Here is a 27,565-nt window from a genome sequence, read left to right on the forward strand (position 1 = left end):
CCAGGCCCACCTGGGCTATGTAGTGAGACCCTGTTTGAAAATAAAAAGCAGAAAGAGAAGGAAGTAGGAAAGTAGGGAAGTAGGGAAGGACAGAGAAGGAAAAAAGAAGAAAGAGATGGAGGAAATGAGAGAAGGGGAAAGTAAAGCGGAAGGAGAAAGGATTTTGTCACTGATTATCTCCAAGCGTTCAAGTTTCTTAAACTGACATCCAATAAATACATGCTCACTATTCTCTACATGTCTGGGGTCTCACACCCTGTCTAAAATTAGAACACTATGTAAGGCATCACCTTGAAGAAGCTTGCAATCTCACAAAGACATAAAATACACAGGAAAGAATACTGTAGCATTAGAGCCTTGTCACAACCAGGCTGGGCAGTGCATGCCTGTGGTTCCAGGTACTCAGGAGGCTGAGAAGAGGATCACAAGTTCAAAATCAGCCTGGGCTACAACTATTCTGTCTCCAAACAAACAAAAAAAAAAGTTACCAAAAACAACAACAACAAACAAACCAAAAACAAAAAAACATAGCTCAATGGCAGTGAACTCGCCCAGCGTGTGCACACGACCCCTAGGTTCATTCACCAACGCTGAAAAAGTAAAAACAAGAAAGAAAAAGCAAGACCAGGAAGTTAAGGATTATTTCCAATGGGAAAAATATCTTTTGACTAACGATTAATTAAACAATATCATTCTAAACTGAAAATATTATAACTATTTTGTGAATGATATATTTAGATCCTTTCTTCTGATACTAAAGAATATGTCATTATTCATTTTACGTAACAATTACACCAAATGAATGAAAATATTTACATAAATATCCTAAAAGCATATGAGTTCATAAGTCAAAGAGAAAAAAATAATGGGAACCTTAACTTCATAGAAGATATTTAACATTGCTAGCTGTAGACAGTTAAAGCAAAACAATTTCAGTATCTCAATGTCACTCTTTAATGATTCTAAACCCCAAATGAAGCAAGAGAACACCATTTGAGCTGACTAATAATAAAGCTTGTCAAATTACAATCATTGTGACATTAAGTACAATCACTTTATTTCTGTCATAAAGGGATAAAACAAACAACTATAGACAAGGAATGAATAAACAAAGAACACTGTTTACAAAGCAAAGGAAAGCAAAGCAAAACAAAACAAAACAAAAAGCTGCAATGAGTTCTTCAAGACACTTAAAGTCATGAAAGCCTAAGACAGACGAGGAACAGTCCCTAATGATAACCAGTAAAGAAACAAAACCAAATGTACTACAAGATTCTAGATGAGATCTTAAATCAGAAAACAAATAATATATAAAAATGATAAGCACAGCCATTCATACTAACATATTCTTGCAGTCCCAGAACTCAAGAAGATTAAAAAAAGATGATCAGGAGTTTTGAAGCCAGCTTGGGCTACTCAGCAAGACTATCTCAAAATAAAATAGCAAACAACAAAAGCAGCCAAGCATGGTAGGCTATAACTACAGCGTCAACCCTTAAAAGGCTAAAGCAGGAGGACACTGAAGCCCTAGGTCAGTCTGGGATACACATTAAGACCCTGCCTTTAAACCATATACAAAGGGGTGAGCAAGATGGCTCTGTGGGTAAAATGCTAAGCCTGATGGCTTGAGTTCAAAACTCCAAACCAAGATATTAGAAGGAGAAACCAACTCCTATGTGTTGTCCTCTGACCTCCACAGGTACACCACAGCACATACTCATAATAAGTATAATCCTAAAAACAAATTTAAAGCCTTTTAAATTTTAACATACTACAAAAAGTCTGAGACCGTAAGAAAAAAATTTAAATATTGACTATATTAGATATTATATAAATGTTAAATTCATTTCACAATATAATTACATAAAACAGTGCAAGTGTTCTTAGAAGACACATGCTATGTTATAAAAGTGGGCAGCTTTGATGTTGGCACATTAATCTCAAGTGTTTAGCATAGTAAAGACAGACATACAGGACATCTGTGCTGTGTTCCCTCTCTTCTACTGCTTCCGGTGTCTATTGCGTTTTCCCTCTGAATGAGAACTAAGCATCTTCCCTAGAGTCCTCCTTGTTGTTTAGCTTCTTTCAGTCTGTAGATTTTAGTGTGTTTATCCTACATTATGTGGCGAATATCCACTTCTGAGTGCATGTCGTGTGTGTCTTTCTGCTTTGGGTGACCTCACTCAGATGATCTTTTCTAGCTCCAGCCATTTGCCTGCACATTTCCTGATTGCCTTGTTTTTCACTGCTGAGTAGTATTCCATTGTGTAAATGTACCACAATTTCTGTATCCATTCCTCCACTGAGGGGCATCTAGGTTGTTTCCAGATTCTGGCTATTACGAATAAAACTGCTATGAACATGGTTGAGCAAATGTCCTTGTTGTATGGTTGAGCATCTTTTGGATATATGCCTAGGAGTAGTATAGCTGGGTCTTAAGGTAGCATTATTTCCAGTTTTCTGAGGAAGTGCCAGGTTGATTTCCAAAGTGGTTGTACAAGTTTACATTCCCACCAGCAATGGAGGAGGGTTCCCCTTTCTCCACATCCTCTCCAGCATGTGTTGTCACTTGAGTTTTTGATCTTAGCCATTCTGATTGGTGTGAGGTGGAATCTCAGAAATGTTGTCATTTGCATTTCCTGATGACAAAGGATGTAGAGCATTTCTGTTTCTTTGCCATTCAATATTCCTCTATTGAGAATTCTCTGTTTAGCTCTGTACCCCACTTTTAAATTGGATTATTTTGGTTTGTTGGTGTTTCATTTCTTGAATTAAATTTATTTAATTAAATTAAGTTCTTTATCTATTCTGGACATTAACTCTCTGTCAAATGTAGGGTTGGTGAAGATCTTTTCCCAGTCTGTGGGCCATCGTTTTGTTTTGTAAACCGTGTCCTTTGCTTTACAGAAGCTTTTCAGTTTCATGAGGTTCCATTAATTTATTGCTGATCTTAGAGCCTGAGCTCTTGGTGTTCTGTCCAGGAAGTTGTCTCCTGTGCCAATGCATTCAAGGCTCTTCCCCACTTTTTCTTCTAACAGATTAAGTGTCTGGTTTTACCACACTGTCTTCTAAAAAACTCTACCCAGAAGGGTATCGAAGCAGATGCAGAGACTCAAAGCCAAACTCTGGAAAGTGTTCAGGGAGTCTTTTGGTTGAAGGGGAATACAAAAGGACCAGAGGGACAGGAGCCACCAAAGGTGACCAACAAAACTAAAAAAAGCAGGGCCCGTGAGGGCGGGGGAGCTACAGAGACTCATGCATTAATCAAAGAACAAGCATAAAGGGGACCTAGGACCCCTCCCCCTGCTGCTCAGAAGTAGCCCATAGACAGCTCAGTCTTCATGTGGGTTCCCTAGGGAGAAGAGACAGTCTCTGACATAACTTGGTCGTTGTCTGCCTCTTGATCACATCTTCCTGGTGGGGTGACCTAGCCAGCCCAAAGAGGAAGAGGAACCAAGCAGTCCTAATGGGATCTAATAGGCTAGGATCAGATAATAGGGGAGAAGGACTTCCCCTCTCAGTGGACTAGGGAAGAGGGATAGGGGAGGAAAAAGGAGGGAGAGTGGGACCTGGAAAAGATGAGGGAGAGGGCTAGAACTGGGATACAAAGTGAATAAATTGTAAATAATAATAATAATAACAATCAAAAAAATAAAAAGACAGACAGACACAAAAATGCAATAATGTAAATCTGTGAGTCTAAGTAAAATTTATTTATCTAAGTAAAATCTGTGAATCTAAGTAAAATTTGTGAATCTAAGAAGTGGTAGATTTACCAATCTAATCTTAAACTTTTCTTAATATCTCAAATTTTAAATGAAGAGTAAAGTGGAAAGGATAAGACATTCTAGCACAGGCTGATGTCTTTGAAGACAATAGTAAGGATTTTCAAAATACATTACCTGCGTTCTCTCAGAAAGAGGATGGTCAGAAGAGTGTAAGGGATCTTTGGACAGAGATTCAGCAGTAGAACACCTGTCCTCAGCAAGTTCCCCTTGCTGTATCCTTTCTTCAGGTAAAAGACATATGTTTTCCTTATCACTGTCATCCTTTGGCCTTAAGGTTTCTGTCACTAGTGAAGCTCTTGGCATCATGGCTGTCCATCGGGAACGAACTGGCCGTCCTCTCTGAACAGTCTCCCATCCCTCAGCATCTTTCCGTTCTATGCAGTTAAGGGAAGAAAATAAATCAATTTTTCTTTAGATGATAAAAAAAATTGGGAAACCTATAAAATAAAAATGTTTTCTAATTTAATTAATTTCTCCTTCCTTATTTTTCCTAAAATATTTTAAGGCAAATTCTAGACATTATTACACTTTTTCTATAAATACTCAGTTGGTTTCTTAACAGAAAGCATCTTTAATACTATGAAGTACAACCAGAAAAGGGAATAATGCTATAAATCATACCAATTCTATATTCAGCGTTTTGTCATGCTTAGCTTTATCAAAACATAGTACATGTTATTAGGTATATCTTCTTTATACTTTAAAATAATGCAAATTAAATGAGAAACCATAAAATGAGTATAAACCACACAAGGAGAAAAAAACTGAATTATAAAATTAGAAGAGTTTAACAAAAGATTTTAGTCCCAGTTAATTTAGCCAGTTCCTCTTTAAACCATGATGATTAATCTCTTCATTCTTTAAAAGAAAGAAAAGCACAACTGAAAATTTGGACCTAATCCATTAGCCAAGACAGCCAACTCAAACACTATCATATAATTAAATAATTGAAGCAAGTAAAAAGGAGTATTTAAAAAAAGAAAAAAAAAAAAAGCTTTACCAAGGTTCCTTGGAAACAAAAAATAAAAGGCTACAGACAAATTACATTTTCAGTGAACCTTGAGGGAAATAGTATTTATAAATTATCTCCATAATAATGAATGTTTAAGGACAGCAAATCATGCGTTAAACTGTCTGAGCCACATCAAAAAGAATATTAGAAGAAAAGTATAAAAACTAAAAATTACATCCCCTTTCCCAATCTTATATAAATAAGTTTTCCAATATTAGAAATGTCATTAGTAAAGTTACGTTCAATTCAATTCAATACAACCACTACCTGAGTAAGAATTAAAATATCCTACCTGATTGTGATACATTAACTTTTTAATCATAGTATTTAATTCATTAATGCTTGGTGAGAATATTTACATCATTGTTTAAGTGACAACCTTCCTGCGATTTCCATGTTAGGTCTTGGTGTTAAGATTATGTTAACATCATAAAATATGATCTATTTTTTCTCCTAGGACAAATTTTCATAGGCTTGATATTTTTATTTTACAAGTTTAGAAAAATGCACATGTTCAGCCTATTGATCTAGAATCTTATTTGTGAAAAGATATTTCAAAATCACATTTTTTCAAGGTACTTAAGCTTCTCTAATTCTTCTGATGTAAATTTGAAAATGTTTTAAATTTTTTCAATTTCTTCTGATTTTCCAAATCTGCAGTATAATGCTGCTTTCCATACCTGATTACTACCTTGTCAATATTGCCACAGTCTCTACAATGCTCCCTATTTCTTCCTTACCATATACCTTTGTCTCTTCTTTCATCTATATTACTAAAGTGTGATTATTTTATTCATGTATCTGAAAAATACCTTTTAACTTTATAGCTATCTCTGTATTTTTCTTTTTAATCTCCTTAAAATTAACCATTTTTTGCAAATTCAAAAGGGTACCTTAGTTTTACTTCTTTATCTCAAAAGTTCTTAAACATTCATGTTTATTCATTTTTCAAATTTTCATTGATGCCCTTTTTGACATTATTCAAAAGTGTATTATGAAGTCCCCACATTTTCAGAATGATACAGCTCTCTTCTTGCAATTTGCTTCTAACTCAATTCCATGCGGTTCGTAACAAAATACGTTATCTCTATCCCAGAGGGCGCCAAGTGTGCATGCATGGGGTGCGCACTGCACAAGGTGCTCGTGTGCAGGTCAGAGCTTTCAAGAGTTGCTTCTCTCTCTACCACGTGGACCCCAGGAACCAAGCTGAGGTCATCAGCCTTGGCAGCAAGTTCTTGACCTACTGAGCTATCTTGCCAGCACCACCCCATCTCCCAAATGATTTAAATCGCCTAAAATTTCATGACTTTCTAACAACCCAGCATGTTTTAAACTGAGTAAATGTTCCATGCATGCATACATATTTAGACTCAATAGTTCAGACTTAAATGAAATTTTGTCTTTTTCTTGCCAAAAACAGCCATAAAAAAACTAGACAAAATATATAAACGAACTGCTTAAAGGCACTGGAAAGCAACCAGCATAAGCATCTCTTGAGAAACTACAATTCCTGAGTGAAGGGAATGGCGGCATGAGACCCACATTCACCTAAGCATTTTGACTGAAGACATTTGGGACTGACTACAGTGAAGTGAGTTCTAGCAAAAGCCAACTTTTGCTTTTTCCTGGCTGGCTGAAGCAGACTAGAGTCCAGAGGCAACACCTTACAGAAAGTGAGGGATGCTACAGAGAATTGAGCTCCCACAACAACAACAAAAAATCTGCATCCAATCTTCTCCCAAGGTGCTGACAACTACTCAGCTTTCTGTATACAAGGCAAGACTCCAAAAAAGCAGCAGAAAGCAGCAGCTGGTATGTTAACGAGCTAAGCAGAAACTGTACAATGCTGGGAAACAAAAACTGGAAAACGGGGATGTAATGGTTTCTGTGAATAGTCTGGGGTTTTCAGTGAAAAACTCGAAAGGAGTAATAGACCTTAATATAATTTCAAACCAAACCCTGAAAAGATTAGGAACACAGTTCTTGTTCTCTCTCTCTCTCTCTCTCTCTCTGTGTGTGTGTATGTGTGTGTGTGTGTGTGTGTGTGTGTGTGTGAGAGAGAGAGAGAGAGAGAGAGAGAGAGAGAGAGAGAGAGTGTGTGAGTGAGTGTGTGTGTCCACCATGGCAACCACTGCCACTGTTGTCTTATTACCAGCTTGGCCTGCTGCTTACATACAGCCTAGAAGGACTGGGATATAAATGTAGGACTGTAGTTTTGTACCATTCACAACACTGTTCCAAGTTCCACACAAATCGCAAGTCAGGCATAAGGTCCAAATGTAGGCTTTGAATTATAAAAGTCAGAACCTTCTGTTGAAGTAGGGAGGGGGGTGCGGAGGGAAATCTCTCCTCTTTATTCTCTCACCTAGGCCTTAGTGAGAATTGCTGCAGGAGAAAAGATCACTAAGCTCAGGATAGCTGAAGTTGCTTCAAGTTGTCTCAAGCAACCATGGCAAGTGAAGGGCCTTCTGAAATAGGAGTCACAGCTTCAGGTGCAGCGGTTCCTAGAGCTGAAATGAAGCATTCCTACATGGTAGAGGATGATCTAAAACAGCAGGCTGACTTGGAGACAGTCTCCCAATTTGCCAAGGGGCTGTTTGTCAGCTTCACCCTTGGAGCAGCCAGACATTAAAATGGATCTGAAAACTGCCTCTCAGAAAGTTGAAAGGTTGCTTCTAAACAGCTCAAGGTGTTAAAGGGTGCATGTGTACGTGTATGTGAAGAGTTCAAGGATTAACTATATCAAGGAATTAACAGTAAATCAGTATTCTTAACAGCGTTTATCAGGACCTTTTTCCTATTGTGTTGAAGACCTTTTAACTCTCTACCAAGTATCTTTAAGGAGGTTAGATACATCCCAGGCTCTTTCAGAGAAATTATCCTTTTAGAACAGTGGGCTATGAGGGAAAACAATCTTTTAAGAATTTGAAAATGACCACAGTATAAAATGTCTGAAATGTACAGATGGTTAGTGGTTGAAGAGACAGTTCACCGGACTAACTGGATTAATGCATGGACACACATGGATTGAAATTAACCACACAAAGAAGCACCAGTTCTACAAAACTAGGAAAATATTATAAGGAAAGCTAAAGAGAAGGTCAGAGAGTTGAAACTTACCAAAACCTATTTTAAAGAAAGCGCATACAATTTGGGTATTTGGGGTGGGGTTTTTTGTTGTTTGTATTTATTTTTTTTTTCAGGTACAGATGTTTCAAAATGTCTGTGATGAGTGTGAAAAGACAAGGATAATGAGCAGATACTGAAAACCTTTTATTTTTTAATTGATTCTAATCCTAACATGTACCCAAACATAAGTACATGTCTGTGAGAAAGCTGACTTTAAGTTGAGCATGTGAGATGTTTGTTTCTATGGTTTATCACAAATACATGATTCAACACAGATCTACATTTCTTCTTATTTTGGTATTGTCACACTTAGATAGCATTTTTTTAAAAATCCAATACTGTATTTTCAAGATCCATCAATATTTCATGTAGTTTAAAATTTTTTGTCTGAAAATGTCATACATGCTTATGTGTCTGTCAATCCTACTCCTATTCTCTCTTCTCTAATTTTTCCCTATTCCATCTACGACTTTCCCCTCCTAACTTAATGTGCTCTTCTATGAACCTACTGTGTCTACAGTATTAGAGTATCTTCATGAATGTAGGGCATGAGAGAGCCATTGCACATATTCATAACCCCTAACAGCTGGTCTGTGTAACACAAGATCACAAGATGAAGAAAGGATAGTATTCAAAATGAGCGAACATGGCAGAAATCAAAATGGAAAAATAAAATGAAGTACATCTGTAGTACTGGAAAAGGAATGTCTAGAAGTCAACTCAGGATATCCCATATGCTAAAGAAATAATCTACTAATGATTTACTACATTGAGCAACCCTGTATTTTCTGATTTTAACTAATAGAGATCAGTATGACATAGGTAAGGTGAAAATATAAATATGTAAACATATTAGGAGCAAGTTTGTTTTGTTTTGTTGGTTTGTTTTTGGTTTGTTTGAGACAAGGTTTCTCTGTTCCACCTAGGCTGTCCTTGACACACTTTGTAGACCAGGCAGGCCTCGAACTCACAGAGATCTGCCTGCCTCTGAGTGCTCGGATTAGAGGCGTGTGCCAGTGCATTCAGCTCTGTTGGGGGCGGGGATTGTTTTTCAAAACCGGGTTTCACTGTGTAACAGCTCTGCCTGTCCTGGAACTCACTCTGTAGACCAGCATGGCCTCAAACTCACAGAGATCCACCTGCCTCGGCCTTCAGAGTGCTGGGATTAAAGGTGTGTGCCACCACCACCCTGAAAGGCCAAGTTTTTAAAAGTACAAATATCCCTTTATAACAACAGGCAGCTGAAACATGAAGAAATAAAAATTTTAAAAAGCTAACTCAAAATCACTTGCCATTTCTGCGGGCAGTCTTCTGCATTGTCGTTGCACAGGGCTGAGCAGGTGTTACATTGGAAGTAGTAGAAACAGTATGATGAGCCTTGACCTTGTCTGCCCAGCTGACACCTGTGGGAGCCAGACATGGGGCAGTTACTGCGCCAGGTAAACTCCTATGGAGAAAGGTAAACAAATATAATAAATAAATAAATAGCAAAGTAATTATTGTAAAATCGCACCACTTATATAGAAATATCTAAATTTGTCCTTCTATTACTAGTTTTTATAAGTAACAATGCATGTTAATAAGTTTTCTTGACATGGGCAATACTAAGACTGTTCCTTCTCTGTGTATGATTCTTTCATAAACTACTACACACATGATGCTACATTGGCAACATTCAATTTTGGGTCTTTAAAAATTAAGTAATACTATTATCTAAAGTTGTATTTCTCAAATCTTCATAGCTATCCTATTCATTCCTTGTACAGTCACTTTAATAGCTCACATTTATCAAAAATCTGCTGCTAGCTTAGTCTGAATTCTCTTCAGACTAAAGACTCATGACACAGTGAAAGCAAATTATTGGTACACATTACAGACTCCTCAGGTCTGAGGAGGCCCCAAGGGCTGTGAGACCACTAAAGGGCTCAAGTTTTTCTTCAGCTCAAATACAATCCAACAATGATATCCTTCCTCTCCTATATTGGTCCAAATGTGCCTATGCACCCCTACCCCGCACTACAACCAAAATTAGGTCCTGAATTTGTTGTACTGACACGGTGTACTGCTGGCTAGCCGGGACAGGGTGGCTTCCAACCTCCCTTCCATCTGGGGCGTCACAGGCAAAGGGCACTTATTGCAGGTAAGCAGACACGGTCTACTTTCCCTCCCACCTTTCCCTTCCCTGGACCCATGGCTTTAAAGGCTCCCAAAAATCTTTTTTTTCCCCCAGAAAAAGTGACTCTCCTCTATACACAGTAAATGGTTTACATACTATTTAAATTTTGAGTTAAAATAATGAACAAAACCCAAACTTTATAACTAACATTTCAGTTAGTAAAGCACAACCCAAGCAGCATGAGATGCAGGCAGGTAATAAGGGCAGGCAGCCTATGAACTGCATTAGAAAGTAAAAAAGGGGGCGGGGCAAGATGGCAGCGCCAGGAGGACTCTCATTCTGAGGAGTACAGCACAGCAGGATTGGCACAGTGACCAGCAATCAGAACTCGTAGCCATAAAACACAAGTGATTGTGTTTCACAGGTGAGAGGATACCCCATGGTAAGGGATTCAATCAGCTTTAACTCACCCGGCTAAACCGCTGAAGAGATCCTGGTAGAGCTACATGCCAGCATGATCTGGTCACTGTCTCAGACTGAACTGTGGGCCCAGAACATCACAGACTGGATTTTCCAGTCGAGAGATAACCCCACGGAGCAGGAAACGATTGGGACCGACCTTAGGTCACCCAGACATCCTCTGGAAAAGACTCGGGTTCCACGGGCACCCCAGGAGCCAGCCTGGAGCCAGAGCAGGGGACCCAGGCGACTGCACAGGGCCCTGCCTGCACGCCTGATTCGCTGCCTCAGATAGAACTGTGGGCACCAGGGCACCAGGGCACCAGAGACTGTGTTTCACTGTCAGGTGCAAACCCACAGGGAGGGAAATGGCTGGTCTGATCTCAGAGCACTCAGCCGACACCCCCACCCCGAAAAGGTCTTGGGAATATAACACAGTTTAGGCAGCCGCCAAGGCTCCCAAAGGCCAGAAAGGCAGAGCCACAAGCGGGCATCTGTGCCTGTTGGTTCTACTCGCCACCCCAGACAGAACAGCGGTCCCCAAAGCAAAGACTGGGTATCTTTGGCAAGAGGAAACCCCCAGGGAAGGGGATCATCAGGTCTAACGCTCAGGACACCCAGCACCAAGAGACTTCCTGGATTCAGGCAGACTCTAGGCTTTAGCTTTCTAATGCAGGCAGGAGCACTGTGCTCAGCCGCCATTATTGAGTTCCCCTAGGGCACTGGGACACACAGCTGCATCCTCAGACCTACAAAAGCCAGAGAGCCATTACAGCAGCCCTCAGATACTGTGCCAAGGATCAACCAGTTATCCCTAGCTAGACTGACAAAACTGTGGGAATCCCTGGTCCTTCAAGAGGGCTGCACCCACAGCGTCTGGACCAGAGCAGTGCCTGCAGCCGCCATCCCAGACAGAGACACACAGCTTCTGGTCGAGAGTGAGGCACCCAGTCTCTACACCAGAGGAGCGCCCCCAGGCGCCAACTCAACCTAGGTGCACATTCTCCAGGCCCAGAGAGGAGCACTCAGCCTCTGGCCCAGAGACTTGCTGGGCACACTTCTCACTTTCCCGGACAGAACTGTGTGCCCCAGGATAACAGACTGAGTTTCCCTGTTGGGAGAAAACCCCACAGCTAGGGAATCAGCAGGTTCTTCAAGAGGACTGACTATACATGGAAATTTAGTGAGCAGCAGCACACTAAATTTATAACAAGAAACCCAGCAGTGGGGCAGCTGTCTTGAGAACTTCTATGGGTAAGAGGAGATCCCCCCCTGCCTAACAAAAACCACAGCTACTACTCAGGTCTATACACCTGAGGTGAGCAGTGGCAACTCCTGAGAAACACTGGCCATACAGTGACCATAACCAAAAAGCAGAGGAGGACTCCTTCAGGAAAAATCATCTTCCGGCCAAGGGGATTCTCCCTACCTCAAGACTCCAGGAAGCACAGAAACTAACAGCCAACACCTAAATCAGCCCAATGGGTAGAGGTCAGCGTAAAAGCTCAACCAACAAAAGACAGAGCAATATGGCATCTCCAGAACCCAGCCATCCAGGGGCGAACAGCCCTGGACAACGCAGCATAATAGAAAACCAAGAAGATGACCTTACATCTATGCTGATGAAGAGGATAATAGAGGAAACAAATAAAATACGTAAAGAATTAGAGGAAGATAAAAACAAACAGATCATGGCTATCCGTAAAGACATGGAGGAAGTTAAAGACAAGCAGATTATAGCCATCCGTGAAGAAATACAGGAACATGCAGCCAAACAGTTTGAGGCCTTCAGAGAAGAAATAATTAAATCACTGAAAGAAATAAAAGAGACAGAGTTGAAGGAACTAAAAGAAAAAGAGAAAAATACAATCAGACAGGTGAAGGAACAAAACAACTCAGGATCTGAAGATAGAACTGGAAAAATTAAAGAAAACACAAATGGTGGAAATAATGAAGAGGAAGAATTTAGGGAAGAAAACAGGAACTACAGAGGTAAGCATAACCAACAGACTACAAGAGATGGAAGAAAAGCACTTAAAGAAATGCTCAACCTCATTAGCGATTAGGGAAACACAAATCAAAACAACCCTGAGATTTCACCTTACACCCATCAGAATGGCCAAAATGAAAAACTCAAGGGACAACACATGCTGGAGAGGTTGTGGAGAAAGGGGAACCCTTCTCCACTGCTGGTGGGAATGTAAACTTGTACAACCACTCTGGAAAGCAATCTGGCGCTTTCTCAGACAACTAGGAATAGCGCTTCCTCAAGATCCAGCCATACCACTCCTAGGCATATACCCAAAAGAGGCTCAAGTACACAAAAAGGACATTTGTTCAACCATGTTTGTAGCAGCTTTATCTGTAATAGCCAGAAGCTGGAAACAGCCCAGATGCCCCTCAACTGAAGAATGGATGCAGAAACTGTGGTACATCTATATAATGGAGTACTACTCAGCAATGAAAAATAAGGAAATCATGAAATTTGCAGGTAAATGGTGGGGCCTGGAAAGGATCATTCTGAGTGAGTTGTCCCAGAAGCAAAAAGACACGCATGGTATATACTCACTCATATAAACATACAACATAGAATAAACCCACTAAAATCTGTACATCTAAACAAACTAAGCAAAAGAGAGGACCCTAACTAAAATGTTCAATCCCCCCATCCTGAAAGGCAAAGAGGATGGACATCAGAAGAAAAAGAAAACAGGAAACAACCTTGGAACCTGCTACAGAGGGCCTCTGAAGGCCTCTGCAGTATAGACTGTCAAAGCAGATGCTGAGCCTGATGGCCAACTGATGGGCAGAGTGAATGGAATTTTATGTAAGAAGTGGGAAATAGTAAGAGCTGGAGGGGACGGGAACTCCACAAGGAGAGCAACAGAACAAGATAATTTGAACACAGGGAACTTCCCAGAGACTCATACTCCATCCAAGGACTATTTGTGGAGATAACCTAGAACCCCTGCACAGATGTAGCCCATGGCAGTTCAGTGTCCAAGTGGGTTACATAGTAATGGGAAGAGGGACTGCCTCTGACATAATCTGATTGGCCTGCTCGTTGATCACCTCCCTCTGAGGGGGGGAGCAGACTTACCAGGCCACAGTAGAGGACAATGCAGCCACTTTTGATGAGAACTGATAGACTAAGATCAGAAAGGAGAGGAGAACCTCCCCTATCAGTGGACTTGGGGAGTGGCATGCATGCAGAAAGGGGAGGGAGGGTGGGATCGGGAGGGGAGGAGGGAGGGGCTTATGGGGGGATACAAAATGAATAAAGTGTAATTAATAAAAAATTTTTAAAAAAAGAAAAAAAAAAGAAAGTAAAAGAGGAAATACATTATACAATGACAGTGAATGGGACCCCACGAAGAACAGTGTAGGAGCGTTATGCATGTAGGCGTTGCCATAGTGAACACTGTCAGCTTGACAGCTTCTAGAACCACCTAGTAGACAACCCTCTGGGTGTGCCTATGAGGAAGTTTCTGACAGGATTAACAAATGAGGCTAGCACCCCTGCATGGGCTGGGCCAGACTGAGGAGAAGGCAAGCATATGTTAGCACTCATCTCTCTGCGTCCTGACTGCAGACACTGTGATCAGGCCCTTCACATTCCCTGCCATGATAAACTGTCCCATCCAAGTAAACCCTTCCAAACTCCACGAAGTTTCTTTTGCCAGATATTTGTTACCAGCCATGAGAAAAAGTAACTAAGGCATACATTAAAACACTCCAGCACTAAAGTATGTCTACACTAAAAAATACTCAGAAAACAGACTAATGCACTGCAGTAGACAGCAAGTTTGGGAGAATGCTTTTGGTTCTTTCCGTTTATGTATCTTTTCCCACCTGCCTAATAAGGTCCAAATATTATATGACTCTTAAGCCTGTCACACATCAAAGGAAACACTATCTAGGAACACCACAAAAAAAGATTGAAAGCAAAAGTCTAATATTACTGAACAAGAATCAGCTTTCACTAAATGTCAGCTACCATGTTAGGATGCTTAACATACACAGATATGTCAAAGATCTTGCCTCAAAGATGATAATAGCAGAGAAAATTGCCATTAAAATTATAATGCTTGGGAGAGAGCTCAGTTGGTAAAGCATTCATCATGCAAGTATTAGGATCCTTCACATACATGAACACCTTCACATACCTATACACACATAAAAAAATGTAAAACCTAGCATGGTGATGCATATGAGCACTTGGGAGGTAAAGAAGAATTATCAGTCAAAAGTCACTCTGTGGTATACAGTGTGACCCCTGCCTTAAAAATACAGCAATGCTTTCCAATTGCAATAATAATAATACAAGCATATCCAAGGTAATAAACGGTAAAAAGCTGTGAGATGGTGAGGGTGACAGATACGGCAATGTCAACAATGATCAGGTTTGCGGGCCAGAGATGGCCCAGTGGTTTAGAACACTTACTACTCAATCATGAGGAGCTGAGTTCAAAGTCTAACATTCACACTGGGAAGCTCACAAATGCCTGGGATTCCAGCTCCAGGAATCTGATACACTTTCCTAGGCTCCACGGGCACCCACACATACATTCTGCTTTTACTAATACAGACACACACACATGCACAAATAAATAAAATAATAATTTAGAGGAAAAAAGGAATATTAGGAAATAGAGGAAAGAGAACTGATAAAGCAAGCACTTACCAACCTTTTATTAAAATACTACACATTAAGGCTTGTATTAGTGAAAGAAAAATGTTTTAAAAGCAAATTTCCCATAAAAACATGGTAGTACATGATTATGATACCATCATGGGAGCTGAAGTTAGGAGAATCATGAACTCAGTATCATCCTCAGCTGAATAGCAAGTAAGAGACAGTCTGGAAAGACCATTTTTGAAGTCATGAAGTTAACAGTAATGATAACAGTCACAATAACAATGCTACAAAGCATATCATTAATTTATATGGCATCCATATTTTATTTAAACTTCTAGTTGAAACAAATGAAAATCACATTCACAAAAAATATGCAAAATGTTATGGCCCATGTATAAAAAACAGTAACAGTATTTAACAGACTTAGTTTTAAATCGTGTGGTATCATGTTTAAAGAACACCATGTAAGCCTCTCACCTCGTGCCATATCCTGGGCTATAACTCCTGCAGAAGATCCCTACTCTATCTGAGGCCACCCCAGTAACAGGAACCCCAGGTAAGACACTACGCTCTATCTACCAACAATCCTTGAAGCCCACCCAACGGTCCCCTACAGCACCTCCCTCCTCGGCTGTATATCCAGGCCCACAACTCCCACAGAAGACCCTCCTCTGCCAGATGCCATGCCACTTGCAGGAATCCCAGAGGCCAAGCCAATACATGGAACACCAGAGGCCACACGGGTACTGGGTGTGACCCCAGAGGTCACACCACTTCCCAGAACCCCAGAACCCCAAGAGTCATGCAAGCTGCCAAAACCTAAGTAAAGACCCCTTACTGGAACTGAAGAATTGCTGGTCATCAGAACCACAGGCCACTCAGGCCAAAAGACCAGAGAGGAAACAGAAACCAAGATAAAAACACATTTAAAAACATCCATCAACACAGATAAATTCAGGAACCAGCACCTAAACCTATAATAACCCCAAACCCAGACAACTAGAGGCCAGCGTAAGAATATAATCAACAACAGCCAGGATAATATGGCACCACCATAGTCCAACATCCTACTACAGCAAGCCCTACCTATTTCAACACAGCTGAAGCACAAGAAAATGACCTTAAAACAAAAAAAGAAAATAAATAATCCCTTGAAGAAATCCAAGAAAACACAAACGAACAGGTGAAGGAAACGAATAAAACCGTTCAAGATTTGAAAATAAAAACAGAAGAATAAATAAAGAAAATAAAGAAAGCAATAAAATAAAATAAAATAAAATAAAGAAAGCAATAAAGAAAACACAAAATGAAGAAATCTTGGAGATGAAAAATCTAGGTAAACAAACAAGAACTACAGAAAGGCAAGCATCACCAACAGAATACAAGAGATGGAAGAGTGAATCTCAGGTGTATAAGATTAGGAACAGAATGAGGAAATTCCCCAGCTCAAAGGCCCAGAAAATATTTTCAACAGAATCCTAGAAGAAGAAAATGTTCTTGCTCTACAGAAGGAGATGTCTATAAAGATAGAAGAAGCTTATAGAACACCAAATAGATTAGACCAGAAAAGAAAGTCCCCCTGCCACATAATAATCAAAACACGAAACATACAGAACAGAAAGAATATTAAAAGCTGCCAGGGAAAAAGAACAAGTAACATATAAAGGTAGAACTATTTAGAATTATACTGTGTTCTCAAGAGATACTCTAAAAGCAAGAAGGCCCTGCGTGGAAGTCTTGCAAACTCTAAGAGACCACAGATGCCAACACAGACTACTGTGGCCAACAAAATTTTCAATCACTATAGACGGAAAAAAAACAAAATATTCTGTGACAAAGTCAAATCTACACAGTATCTATCCACAAATCTAGCACTACAGAAAGTAACAGAAGAAAAACTGCAACCCATGGAAGTTAACTACACCCATGAAACACGGGAAATAATTTCACACCAACAAAAGCAAAAGCAGGGAAGCAAGCACAGAATGGATGTGAAAACAGGATACATTCTTCTACTGAATGTAAGAAACAAACCTGAACATCAAAGATAAACATTATCCCAGAGTAAAAAGTTAGAAAAACATTTTTCAAGTAAATGGACCCAAGAAGCAAGCTGGTATAGCCATGCTAATATTTAACAAATTAGACTTTCAACCAAAATTAATCAAAAGAGATGAAAACTTAACATCTATGCCCCAAACACAAGATACTAACATTTGTATAAGAAATATTACTAAAGCTTAAGTCACACATCGAACCCCACATATTAATAGTGAGAGAGTTTAATACCTCACTCTCACCAATAGACAAACCATCCAACAAAAACTAAATAGAGAAATAATGTCTAACAGACATTAAGAGTCAAACAGACCTAACGGAACATGTCACCCAAACACAAAAGAATATACCTCTTCTCAGCACCTCATGGAACCTTCCCCACGATTGACCACATACTCGTTCAAAAAGCAAGTCTCAACAGATACAAGAAAACTGAACTAACACCTGCATCTTTTCAGGCCACCACTGACTAAAGCTGGATTTCAAAAACAACAGAAATAACAGAAAGCCTACAAACTAGTGAAAACTGAACAAGTCTCTACTATATGACCACTGGTCAAGGCAGAAATAAAGATATTAAAAACTTCCTAAAATACAATGAAAATGAATGCACAACATACCCAAGTTTGTAGAACACATGAAAGCAATGCTAAGGGAGAGTTCACAGCACTAAGTGTGCTGATAAGGAAATTAGAGATCTCACACCAGTGACTTAACAGTATACCTGAAAGCTCTAGAACAACCCACCCCCTGGAGGAGGAGAAGGCAGAAAATAATCAAACTCTGGGCTAAAATCAATAACATAGAAACAAAGAGAATAATACAAAGAATTAACAAAAGCAAGAGCTGATTCTTTGAGAAAAATCAATAATATAGACAAACCCTTATTCAAACTAACTAAAGGACACACAAGAGAATATCCAAATAAACAAAATCAGAGATGAAAACAGGGACACAACAGACATCAAGGAAATCCAAAAAACCACTAGGTCATAGGTTGGTATAATGTTCTTTTGGAATATATCTACCTTACTCTGTTAATTCAAATGTTGATTTCTCTCCCCGACTACCTGGTTTCAATCCAGACATTGCATTGTGATACTTATTCTAAGCATCACCTGTCTCAAGTTCGTGTAAACATGCCACTATTTGTTCTCTAAATTGTCAATTAAAACAACCAACCACAATGGTAAGCAATGGAGAGGAGAGGGTGGGATATCCTGGTTCAGAGTGGGAGGAGAGGAAGGAAGAGGAGGACAAGAAGGAGTAGAAGGGAGAGAGGAGCAGAAGCTGGGAGGGCAGAAGCTGGAGGAAAGGTCTTAGAACGATATGGAGAAATGAACCAGACCTAAGATAGCACTAAAAGCAAGTATAATGGGTGAATCTGAAAGGTAGGAGACCATGTGGGTTGGAGGTTTAGAATGGAGTAACTATTACCCAGCATTGTGCTCTAGGTTAACTAAATAAATCCTAGTCTCTGAGTGGTGATTTGGTCATACAGCTGTTTAAGATTAACCACAGTTTTACTAAAAGATATATCAATAGTAAATATTAATCACCAAATACAACAGTCATACTTCAAAAACTTGAATTTCAGAAAACTGAAAAAATCAGAAAGAAATGGGAGATTTTCTTAATAGATACCATTTGCCAAAGTTAATTCAAGATCAAATAAACAATTTAAATAGAACTGTAACCCCTAAGGAAATAGAAGCAGTCATTAAAAGTCTCCCAACAAAAAAAATTTAAAAATTTAAAAAGCCCAGATCCAAATGCTTTTAGCACAGAATTCTAACAGACTTTTAAAGAAGAGCTAATACCAATATTCCTCAAATTAGTCCACAAAATGGAAACAGAAGAAACACTGCCAAACTCATTCTGTGAGGCCACAATTACCCTGATACCTAAACCACATAAAGACTCCACAAAGAAATTACAGACCAGTTTCCCTCATGAACACTGATTAAAAAAAAAAAAAAAAAAAAAAAAAAAAAAAACTTAATAAAATACTTGCAAACTGAATTCAAGAACACAATCAAAAATATCAACCATTATGAGCAATTAGGCTTCATCCCAAAGATGCAGTGCAGGGATGGTTCAAAATATGGGAATCTGGATGGAGAGATGGCTCAGAGGTTAAGAGCACTGGCTACTCTTCCAAAGGTCCTGAGTTCAATTCCCAGCAACCACATGGTGGCTCACAACCATCTATCTGCTGCCCTCTTCTGGTGCACAGGCATACATGCAGACAGAACTTTGTATACATAATAAATAAATAAATCTATTTTAAAAAATCATCCATCATGATCAGTTAGGCTTCATCCCAAAGATGCATATGGTTCAACATATGGGAATCTGAAAAACAAACTGAAAAAAACCACATGATCACATCATTAGTTGCTGAAAAAGGCAAAATCCAACAACCCTCCATGATTAAAGCATTGGAGTATATTGAAACATAATTAAAGCAATTTACAGCAAGTCAATAGCCAACATCAATTTAAACAAAGAGAAACTCAAAACAATTCCACTAAAATCAGGCACAACACAAGGCTGCCTACTCTCTCTGATATAGTTGAAGTTTTACCTGAAGCAATAAGACAATTAAAAGAAATCAAAGGGATTAAATTGGAAAGAAGGCAAATTATTGCTATTTCCAGATGACATATAATAGTATACATAGGTGACCCACAAACTCTACTAGTAAGCTCCTACAACTGTATACTTACAGTGAAATGGTTGGATATATGATTAACTAAAAAAAAAAAAAAAAAAAAAAAGTAGCCCTCATGTAGACAAATAAGATAAAATATCTTGGTGTAACTCTAACCAAGCAAGTGAAAGACCTGTATAACAACTTCAAATATTTGAAGAAAGAAATTGGAAAGGTATCAGAAGAGAAGATCTGCCATGCTCATGGATCAGTAGAATTAACATAGTAAAAATGGCCATCTTACCAAAAGCAATCTACAGATTCAATGCAATCCCCATCAAAATTCCATCACAAATTCTTTTTTCTTTTTTTTAATTATTCACTTTACAACCCAATCATAGCCCTCTCTCCTCTCCTCCCAGTCCCACCCTCCCTTTCTCTTCTTCATCCCTCCTTCCCTATTTCTCAAAAAGGGCCCCTCCCTACAAGCCACATTAGGACTGAGCATGTCCTCTTCCTCTGTGACCTGACAAGGCAGCTCCAATAGGGGGTAGTGATCAAAAATCAGGCAACAGAGTCCATGTCAGCGACACCCCTGCTCCCCTTACTAGGAAACCCACATGAAGCCTAAGCCATTGGCTACATCTGTGTTTAGGTCCAGTCTATGTATGGTCCTTGGTTGGTGCTTCCGTCTCTGCAACCACCTCTGGGACCTGATTAGTTGGCTCTACCGGTCCTCTTGTGGAGCTCCTGTTATCTCCAGGTCCTTCTATCCTTCCCCACACTTTCCACAAGACTTCCTACGTTTCGCCAAACATTTGGCTTTGAGTCTCAGCATCTGTTTCGATCTGCTCCTGAGTGGAGCCTATCAGAGGACAGCTATGCTACACTCCCATCTGCAAGCATAGCAGAATCACTAATAATGTCAGGGATTGGCTCTCTCAGGTTGGGCAAGGAATTGGCCAGACATTCCCTCAACTTCTGCACATTTTCCCTGTACATCTTGTAGGCAGGGTAAATTTTGGGTTGAAGTTTTGTGGGAAGGTTGGTGTCCCCCTCCTTCTACTAGGAATCCTGTCTAGTTAGAAGGTGTCCTCTTCAGTCTCCATGACCCCTGCTACTAGAAGTCTCAGCTAGAGTCACCCCCATATCCTCCCAAAAGCCTACACTATCTCAGTTCTCCAGCTTGTCACATAGATGCCCCTGCCCACGGTTTCTCTTCTTTCTGTAGGCCCTCTGTCCTCTCACCCCCATTCCTCCCAGGTCTGGTCTCTATCCTTATTTCTCTCTGCACTCCCTCTCCTACACTTTGTTCCCTCTCTTCAATCACTTCCACTGTCTATTCCATTTTCCCATCTGAGTGAAATTTAAGCACCCTCCCTTGTGTCCTCATTGTTACTTCTCTTCTTTGTGTCTATGAATTGTAGTATGTTTACCATGTGCTATATGGCTAAAATCCACGTATAAGTGGATATACACTGTGAGTGTCTTTCTGGGTCTGGGTTACCTCACTCAGGATGATCTTTACTATTCATTTGTCTGTAAATTGCATGATTTCCTTCTTTTTAATGTTTGAGTACATTGTGTAAATGTACCACAATTTCTTTATCCATTCTTCAGTTGAGGGACATGTAGGGTGTTTCCAGATTCATCTGAGATTTTATCTTACACCCATCGAATGGCTAAGATAAAAAACCCATGTTTTTGATGGGTTCATGCTGATGAGGATGTGGAACAAGGGAAACACTCCTCCATTGCTGGTGGTAGTGCAATCTTGTACAGCCACTTTGGAAATCAATATGGCAGTTTCTCAGAAAATTGGGAATTGACCTACCACAAGACTTTCTATACCATTACTGGGCATAGAAAGATGTTCCATTCTACCATAAGACATTTGCTCAACTGTGTTCATAGCAGCTTTATTCCTAATAGCCAGAAACTAGAAACAAACCAGATGTCCCTCAACCAAAGAATGGATAAAGAAAATGTTGGGTATTTACACAATGAAATATTACTCAGTTGCTTAAAAAAAATCATGAAATTTGCAAACAAAAGGATAGAACAAGAAAAAGAAATCATCTTGAGTGAGGTAACCCAAACCTAGGAAGACAAACATGGTATGTACTCACCTGTAAGTGGCTATCATGTGGATAATCATGCTACAATCCACAGACCTAGAAAGGCTAAGTAACAAGAAGGGCTCCAGGGGGAAAGTATAAATCTGTCTGGGAAGGGGAAATAGAATAGATACTGTGGGTAGACTGGGGTTAGGTAGGGATGGGAACAGGAGGAAATGGGGTTAGGGAGAAAATTCTGTAAGAGTCAGTTGGAACTGGGGAGCAATTCAGGGGCAAGGTAGAAACCCAGTGCAATAAAAACTCCCAGAAATCTACTGGGATGATCATAGAGCTAAGACTCCTAGTAATAGGAGAGACAGAACCTGAAATGGCCATCTCCTATAACCAATCAGGACTTCTAATGAAAGGATTAAGACACAAACACAAACACAAAACCTTCAACCTACAATTTGTCATGCCAGCAAGATGTGCTGGGATCAAGGTGGCACAGAAATTGTGGGCGGGGCTAACCAATGACTGGTCCATTTTGAGACCCATGCCACAACAGGAAGCCTACCCCTGACACTGCCTAGACAACCAGAAACCAGAGGCTAGATGGCCCAGACTTAGGATAGAACCAAAATGCTAGCAAAAAAAAAAAAAGCAGTAAATGAAATTATTCCTAATGATATTTTACTATACTCATAGTCAGGAACCTGGAATAATCATCAGAGAGGTTCCATCCAGCAACTGATAGAAACAGATGTAGAGAGCCACACATTAGGAAATACTGCATGAATCCTGAGGAAGGACTGTAGGAGCCAGATGGGTCAAAGACATCACAAGAAAAACTACAGAATCAGCCAGGTGAGGTAGCACATGCCTTTAATCCCAGCACTCAAGCAGGCAGAGGCAGGTGGATCTCTGTGAGTTCAAGGCCAGATTGATCTACAAAGTGAGTTCCATAATAGCCAGGGCTGTTACACAGAGAAACCCTGTCTCAAAAAGCAAAACAAAACAAAGCCACAGAATCAACAAACCTGGACTCAGGGGCTCAGAGACTGCACTGCCAACCAGGGAGCTTGTATGGGTCTGCCCTAGGCCCTCTGCACGTATATTACAGTTGTGTACCTTGGTCTTTTTCTAGGACTCCAAAAAGTGTGAGCTAGAGCTGTCTATAATTCTTTGCCTGCTCTGGGACCCCATTTCCTCATACTGGGTTGCCCAGTACAGCCTTAATAAGAGGGGAGGAGCCTCGTCTTATTATAACTTGATAGGCCATGTTTGGTTGGTATCCATGGGAGGCCTGCTCTTTCCTAAAGAGAACTAAGAAAGGTGGACGGGGAAGTTGAGGTGGTGGTGATGGTGGTGGGGGTGGAATGAGAGGAGAGGAAGGAGGGGAAACTGAGGTTGGGATTTAATATATAAAAGAATAAACTTAATTTAAAAAAAGAACACCATGGAAAGAGTGTCAGTGAGGAAAAAAATAAACATATAAAAGTATTACACAGACAGTCTGGAGTTGAACAATATTCTAACTGAAATTATCTAAAATTTATCAAGAAGACTCAAGAGCAAGTTTGAGCTACCAGAGTAAGCCTCAGCAAATTCAAAGAACTGTGAACTGAGATGCTCTCAGAATTAGCTTCTGCTGTCAATGTGACACAGCCTAGAGCAGCAGCAGTTCTCAGCCAGCGGGTTGTGACTTCTCTGGGAGTCAAATGACCCTTTCACAGGGGTAGCTGAGACCATCAGAAAACACAGATATTTACATTATGATTTATAACAGTAGCAAAGTTACAGTTATTAAGTAGCAATAAAAAAAAATTTTATGGTTGGGGGGTCACCACATGGGCAACGATATGAAAGAGTCACAGCATTAGGAAGGTTGAGAACCGCTGCATTAAAGTTTTGGCAGCATGTATCGTCAGTCCTAGCACTAGGAATACTAGCCACTGGGGTAAAGCTTCCAGTTGAGCACCAGCTCGATTTCTCCATGTTCAAAAGCATGTAGAACCTTCAGCTTGTGAAGGGCAACCCGTGAACACAGTAAGCGACTCCTGAAGACACCATGCTACACTCAGATGAGTGCACCACTCAACCCTCAGCAGAGAAGCTCCTTTTTGTAAGAGATGGTACTTTATACAGAGACCCACATCCAGCAGACAATGTACAGAGTGACTCCGGTGCAATCAACCCTAAACGAGATGCCTTTACCAAACTCCTCCCCTCAGCTCAAAAGATCTATGCAGAAGGAGGTGGAAAGATGTAAGAGCCTGAAGTGTCCGGTAACTTCAAGGAAACAGCATTTTCCAGACACAAGGGCCGATGCACATATGAACTCTCAGAGATTGTGACAGAATGTGAAGATCTGTACAAGTGCAGGCCAGACAAAATCCCAAAATGACACAAGAGAAGTGGGCACAATGTACCACCTCTATTCAAGAAGTTTTTCTCAACTGACAGCTTCTGAGAGAGGGCAAATAGTTTTTCTTTAGTCGAGTGTTACTAAGTATATTCCACACTGCAGGGCAGACTTCAATCTCGGGAGTAGCTAGCCAACACAAGTTGACTCCCATAGTTTCTGTGTGTGCGTGAGAGGGTATGTGTTTACGTGTGTGTGTGTGAGAGAGAGTGTGTGATTTGGTTGGTTGGTTGGTTGTTTGGTTGGTTTTTAAGGGAGAAAGACCATGAAGCTGGCTGGGTAGAGTAGAGGAAGGGAGAATCTAAGAAGAAGTGACAAGAGAAAAAGAATTTGATCAAAATATACTGTATGAAATTCTCAACAACTAAATTAAAAGGAAAATAATTCAAAAAAAGTAATGTTAAGCTTTTCAAAAAAATTTGTCAAAGACAATGACCCAGAAAATATGTTATCATGTGTCATGTTTAATTATTGGTGTCATTATTTAGCCATTTCTTTCATAACAAAAGGTCTAATATATACCATACATTGTCTTATTTTCAATAAAATTATATATTTTTATGTTATAAGCCTATCGGCCACATTGTTTTATAATTATTTTATATACTTAATTTTTGGATCAGATAGGGAAAAAAGTTGGAAAATGTTCTACTATATTTTATATTTATTTATATAGTTAAAAATTTTAATGCAGTCTCTGATAATTTTATATATGTATACAATATATCATGATAGTATCCACCTCCAATTTCCCCCTCTACCTACCAACCCCCTCCCCACTACATTCCCTTTCTCCGAAGTTTATGTCTTTTTTCTGACATCCTACTTAATCCAATCAGTGCTGCTCATGGGTGCATGAGTGTGGGGCCACCCACTGCCATGGAACAACCTACAATGGCCACACCTTCAAAGAAAAGTAACTATCCTTCCCCTGCTGACATCAATGGCCAACAGTTCTCAGCTTACGGACGGGGCCTTGTGGACCCCTTCCCTGTCCATGCTGGGGTTTGGCTGTCTTGAGCTCTTGCAGAGTCTTGTGTAGGTAACCACAGCAGCTTTGCATTCATGAATGCAACAGCCATGCCATATCCTCAAGGATAGAATTTTACAGCATTCCTCCCAATCCTCCAACTCCTAGGTTCTCTTCTGGTCCCTCTTCTGTGGTACTCCATGATCCTTGATGGGGGAGGACACTGATTTAGAGTTGAGCACTCACAGTCAACTGTTCCTTTGTGTTTGGGTTTGTGCATGTGCACATGCTGGTATGCATGTGTGTGTGGAGTTCTGAGAAGAAACTGTTGAGTACTTCTTGGAAATGATAGATGGTTTTTCCTCCGTGGGGTTGACATCTACGTGTATTTTTCTCTTGAAATACCCTGGTTTTATACAACTATGAGTATTTTCATCTCACCCAAAGTTTAAGCTTCTTCTTGCAGTTGAGGTTGCATTCATTCTATCTGTTGATGGGCTTGGAATCACATGGCGTCCTGGAGACATCTTCTTTACTTCCCATGCCAGGGAGGTTGGTCTGACAATTCAGAACATAGAGCAGATTACTTTAAGAGAGAAAAGGAGGAAAAACTAATCTTTCCTTTCAGCTGTTACTAAGTAAAAGAAATGGTCAACTCCTACCTCCTGGCCTGTAGCCCTGCTTACCAGGAAGGCACCACACTGACAAATGAGCAACCACTGATGGTCTTGGTACAAAATTTCCCAGACAATGAAACAATACCAAGCACTGCTTCCCTCAGAAAGGCCATGGGGTCACAGAAGACATAAGCTGCACTGTTTGTTTGCTAGTTTTGAGACACGGTGCGGGTCTGGCAGCCAGGAACCTGCTACATAAATAAGGCTAGTCTGGAACTCAAGACATCCTCTTGCCTCTACCTCTTGAATGCTGACATTAAAAGATAAACCTGTTAACAATTTACAAGCTTCTCCACATACACAGAAAAATAAATTAAAGCAACAGTATTAATTCAGGCTATTTTGTCTGATGTCCTAAAAAATTAGCTTTATGGAAAAAGAATCAAAATAAAGGAAATAGTGAGGGCTAAAAGAAGAACACGTAAGAAAACGTGCAATCTCTACCTCTTAATCACCATATAGTAGAAACATGAAGACACAGTGGTCTTTATTGGAAACGCTAAGGGGTGTAAACGACCTTCTGTTCCTCTTTATCCTCTGTCCCACAATCAGCTGACAGGATACATAGCCTACTGAAATGGTTTTCTAAGCTACAGCCTATATTCAAAGTCTATCATTCCAGTCAGTCTCTCTATAGCTTACTTTCCATGTGATATAGTCATTAAATATTTTTCCTCCCCACTCAAAAAAGAAACACATAAAACTGATTACTTATAGAAAACAAGAGAATTCAGATAAAACATTTTTCAAAAGCCCAAAGATTTGGATAAGTTATAACCAAATCACCTTTCTTAAAGAAGTCATAGCCCTACCAGATGAAAGATGCTCATTCTCAAACAGCCTTGCCAATACTTGGTATCTTTTGTTGAAAAAAAAATGGTATTAGCAAAATGGTACAATATTGTCTTTATTTTTTAACTGTGTATGTTTATTACTGTAACTTGTAAGAATAATATGGTACGGCTATTTGAAGTTTTTCTTTTGGACTTTACATATTGGTATCTTTGGCTCACTGTTTCTATTAGAATTTGTGTCATTTTAATGTCATTTAAATCATTTAATGATTTAAGAAAACTTATTGCTGCTGCTATCATAATTATCAAGGCTACAGACGCATTGTTACTGTTGTTGTAAGATTTCTTTACATTTTAGATTTACATATAGGCTATTCTTGTTAAATCAAGTAGTCAGTATTTTTTGGTAGTTTCTAATTTTATTTCAAAATCTTTACTTAAAATATATAACTGCTTACCAGTGTTTATATATATACATTATGTGTGTGTTCAATCCTAACCTTTAAACCCCAAGTCAGCATGATTTGAAGAATACACAAAAGCTAATGCCATCAACAGGAAATTTAAGGTTTTCCATATGTTAGAGTTGCTTCATGGGTCAAAAGAAGATATGCTGGTAACTGGTTAACATAAAAAGTGATACATGCCAGGTGTGGTAGTGCACGCCTTTAATCCCAGCATTGGGGAGGCAAAGGCAGGCAGATCTCATTCGAGGCCAGCCTGGTCCACAAAGTGAGTTTTAGGGCAGCCAGGGTTGTTAAACCCTGTCTTAAAAAACCAAAAGAGAT

The 27,565-nt window shown here is 39.8% G+C and overlaps 1 protein-coding gene across 2 annotated transcripts in view; it reads right to left on the bottom strand.

Annotated features, from left to right (window-relative positions):
* The window catches only part of Scaper (S-phase cyclin A associated protein in the ER), a 351,295-nt gene that overhangs the window by 276,508 nt on the left and 47,222 nt on the right, over nucleotides 1-27,565 (bottom strand). For both annotated transcript variants that reach the window (XM_055621927.1, XM_055621926.1), the window contains exons 7-9: nucleotides 25,748-25,864; nucleotides 9,222-9,376; nucleotides 3,903-4,162 (exon numbers count right to left, since the gene is read on the bottom strand). In XM_055621927.1, coding sequence (XP_055477902.1) covers nucleotides 3,903-4,162; nucleotides 9,222-9,376; nucleotides 25,748-25,864 — 532 coding nt within the window. The remainder of the gene's footprint in view (nucleotides 1-3,902; nucleotides 4,163-9,221; nucleotides 9,377-25,747; nucleotides 25,865-27,565) is intronic.

The sequence above is a fragment of the Psammomys obesus genome, unplaced genomic scaffold (genome assembly GCF_907164565.1).
Source record: "Psammomys obesus unplaced genomic scaffold, mPsaObe1.curated_primary_1811, whole genome shotgun sequence".
Classification (NCBI taxonomy): Eukaryota; Metazoa; Chordata; class Mammalia; order Rodentia; family Muridae; genus Psammomys; species Psammomys obesus.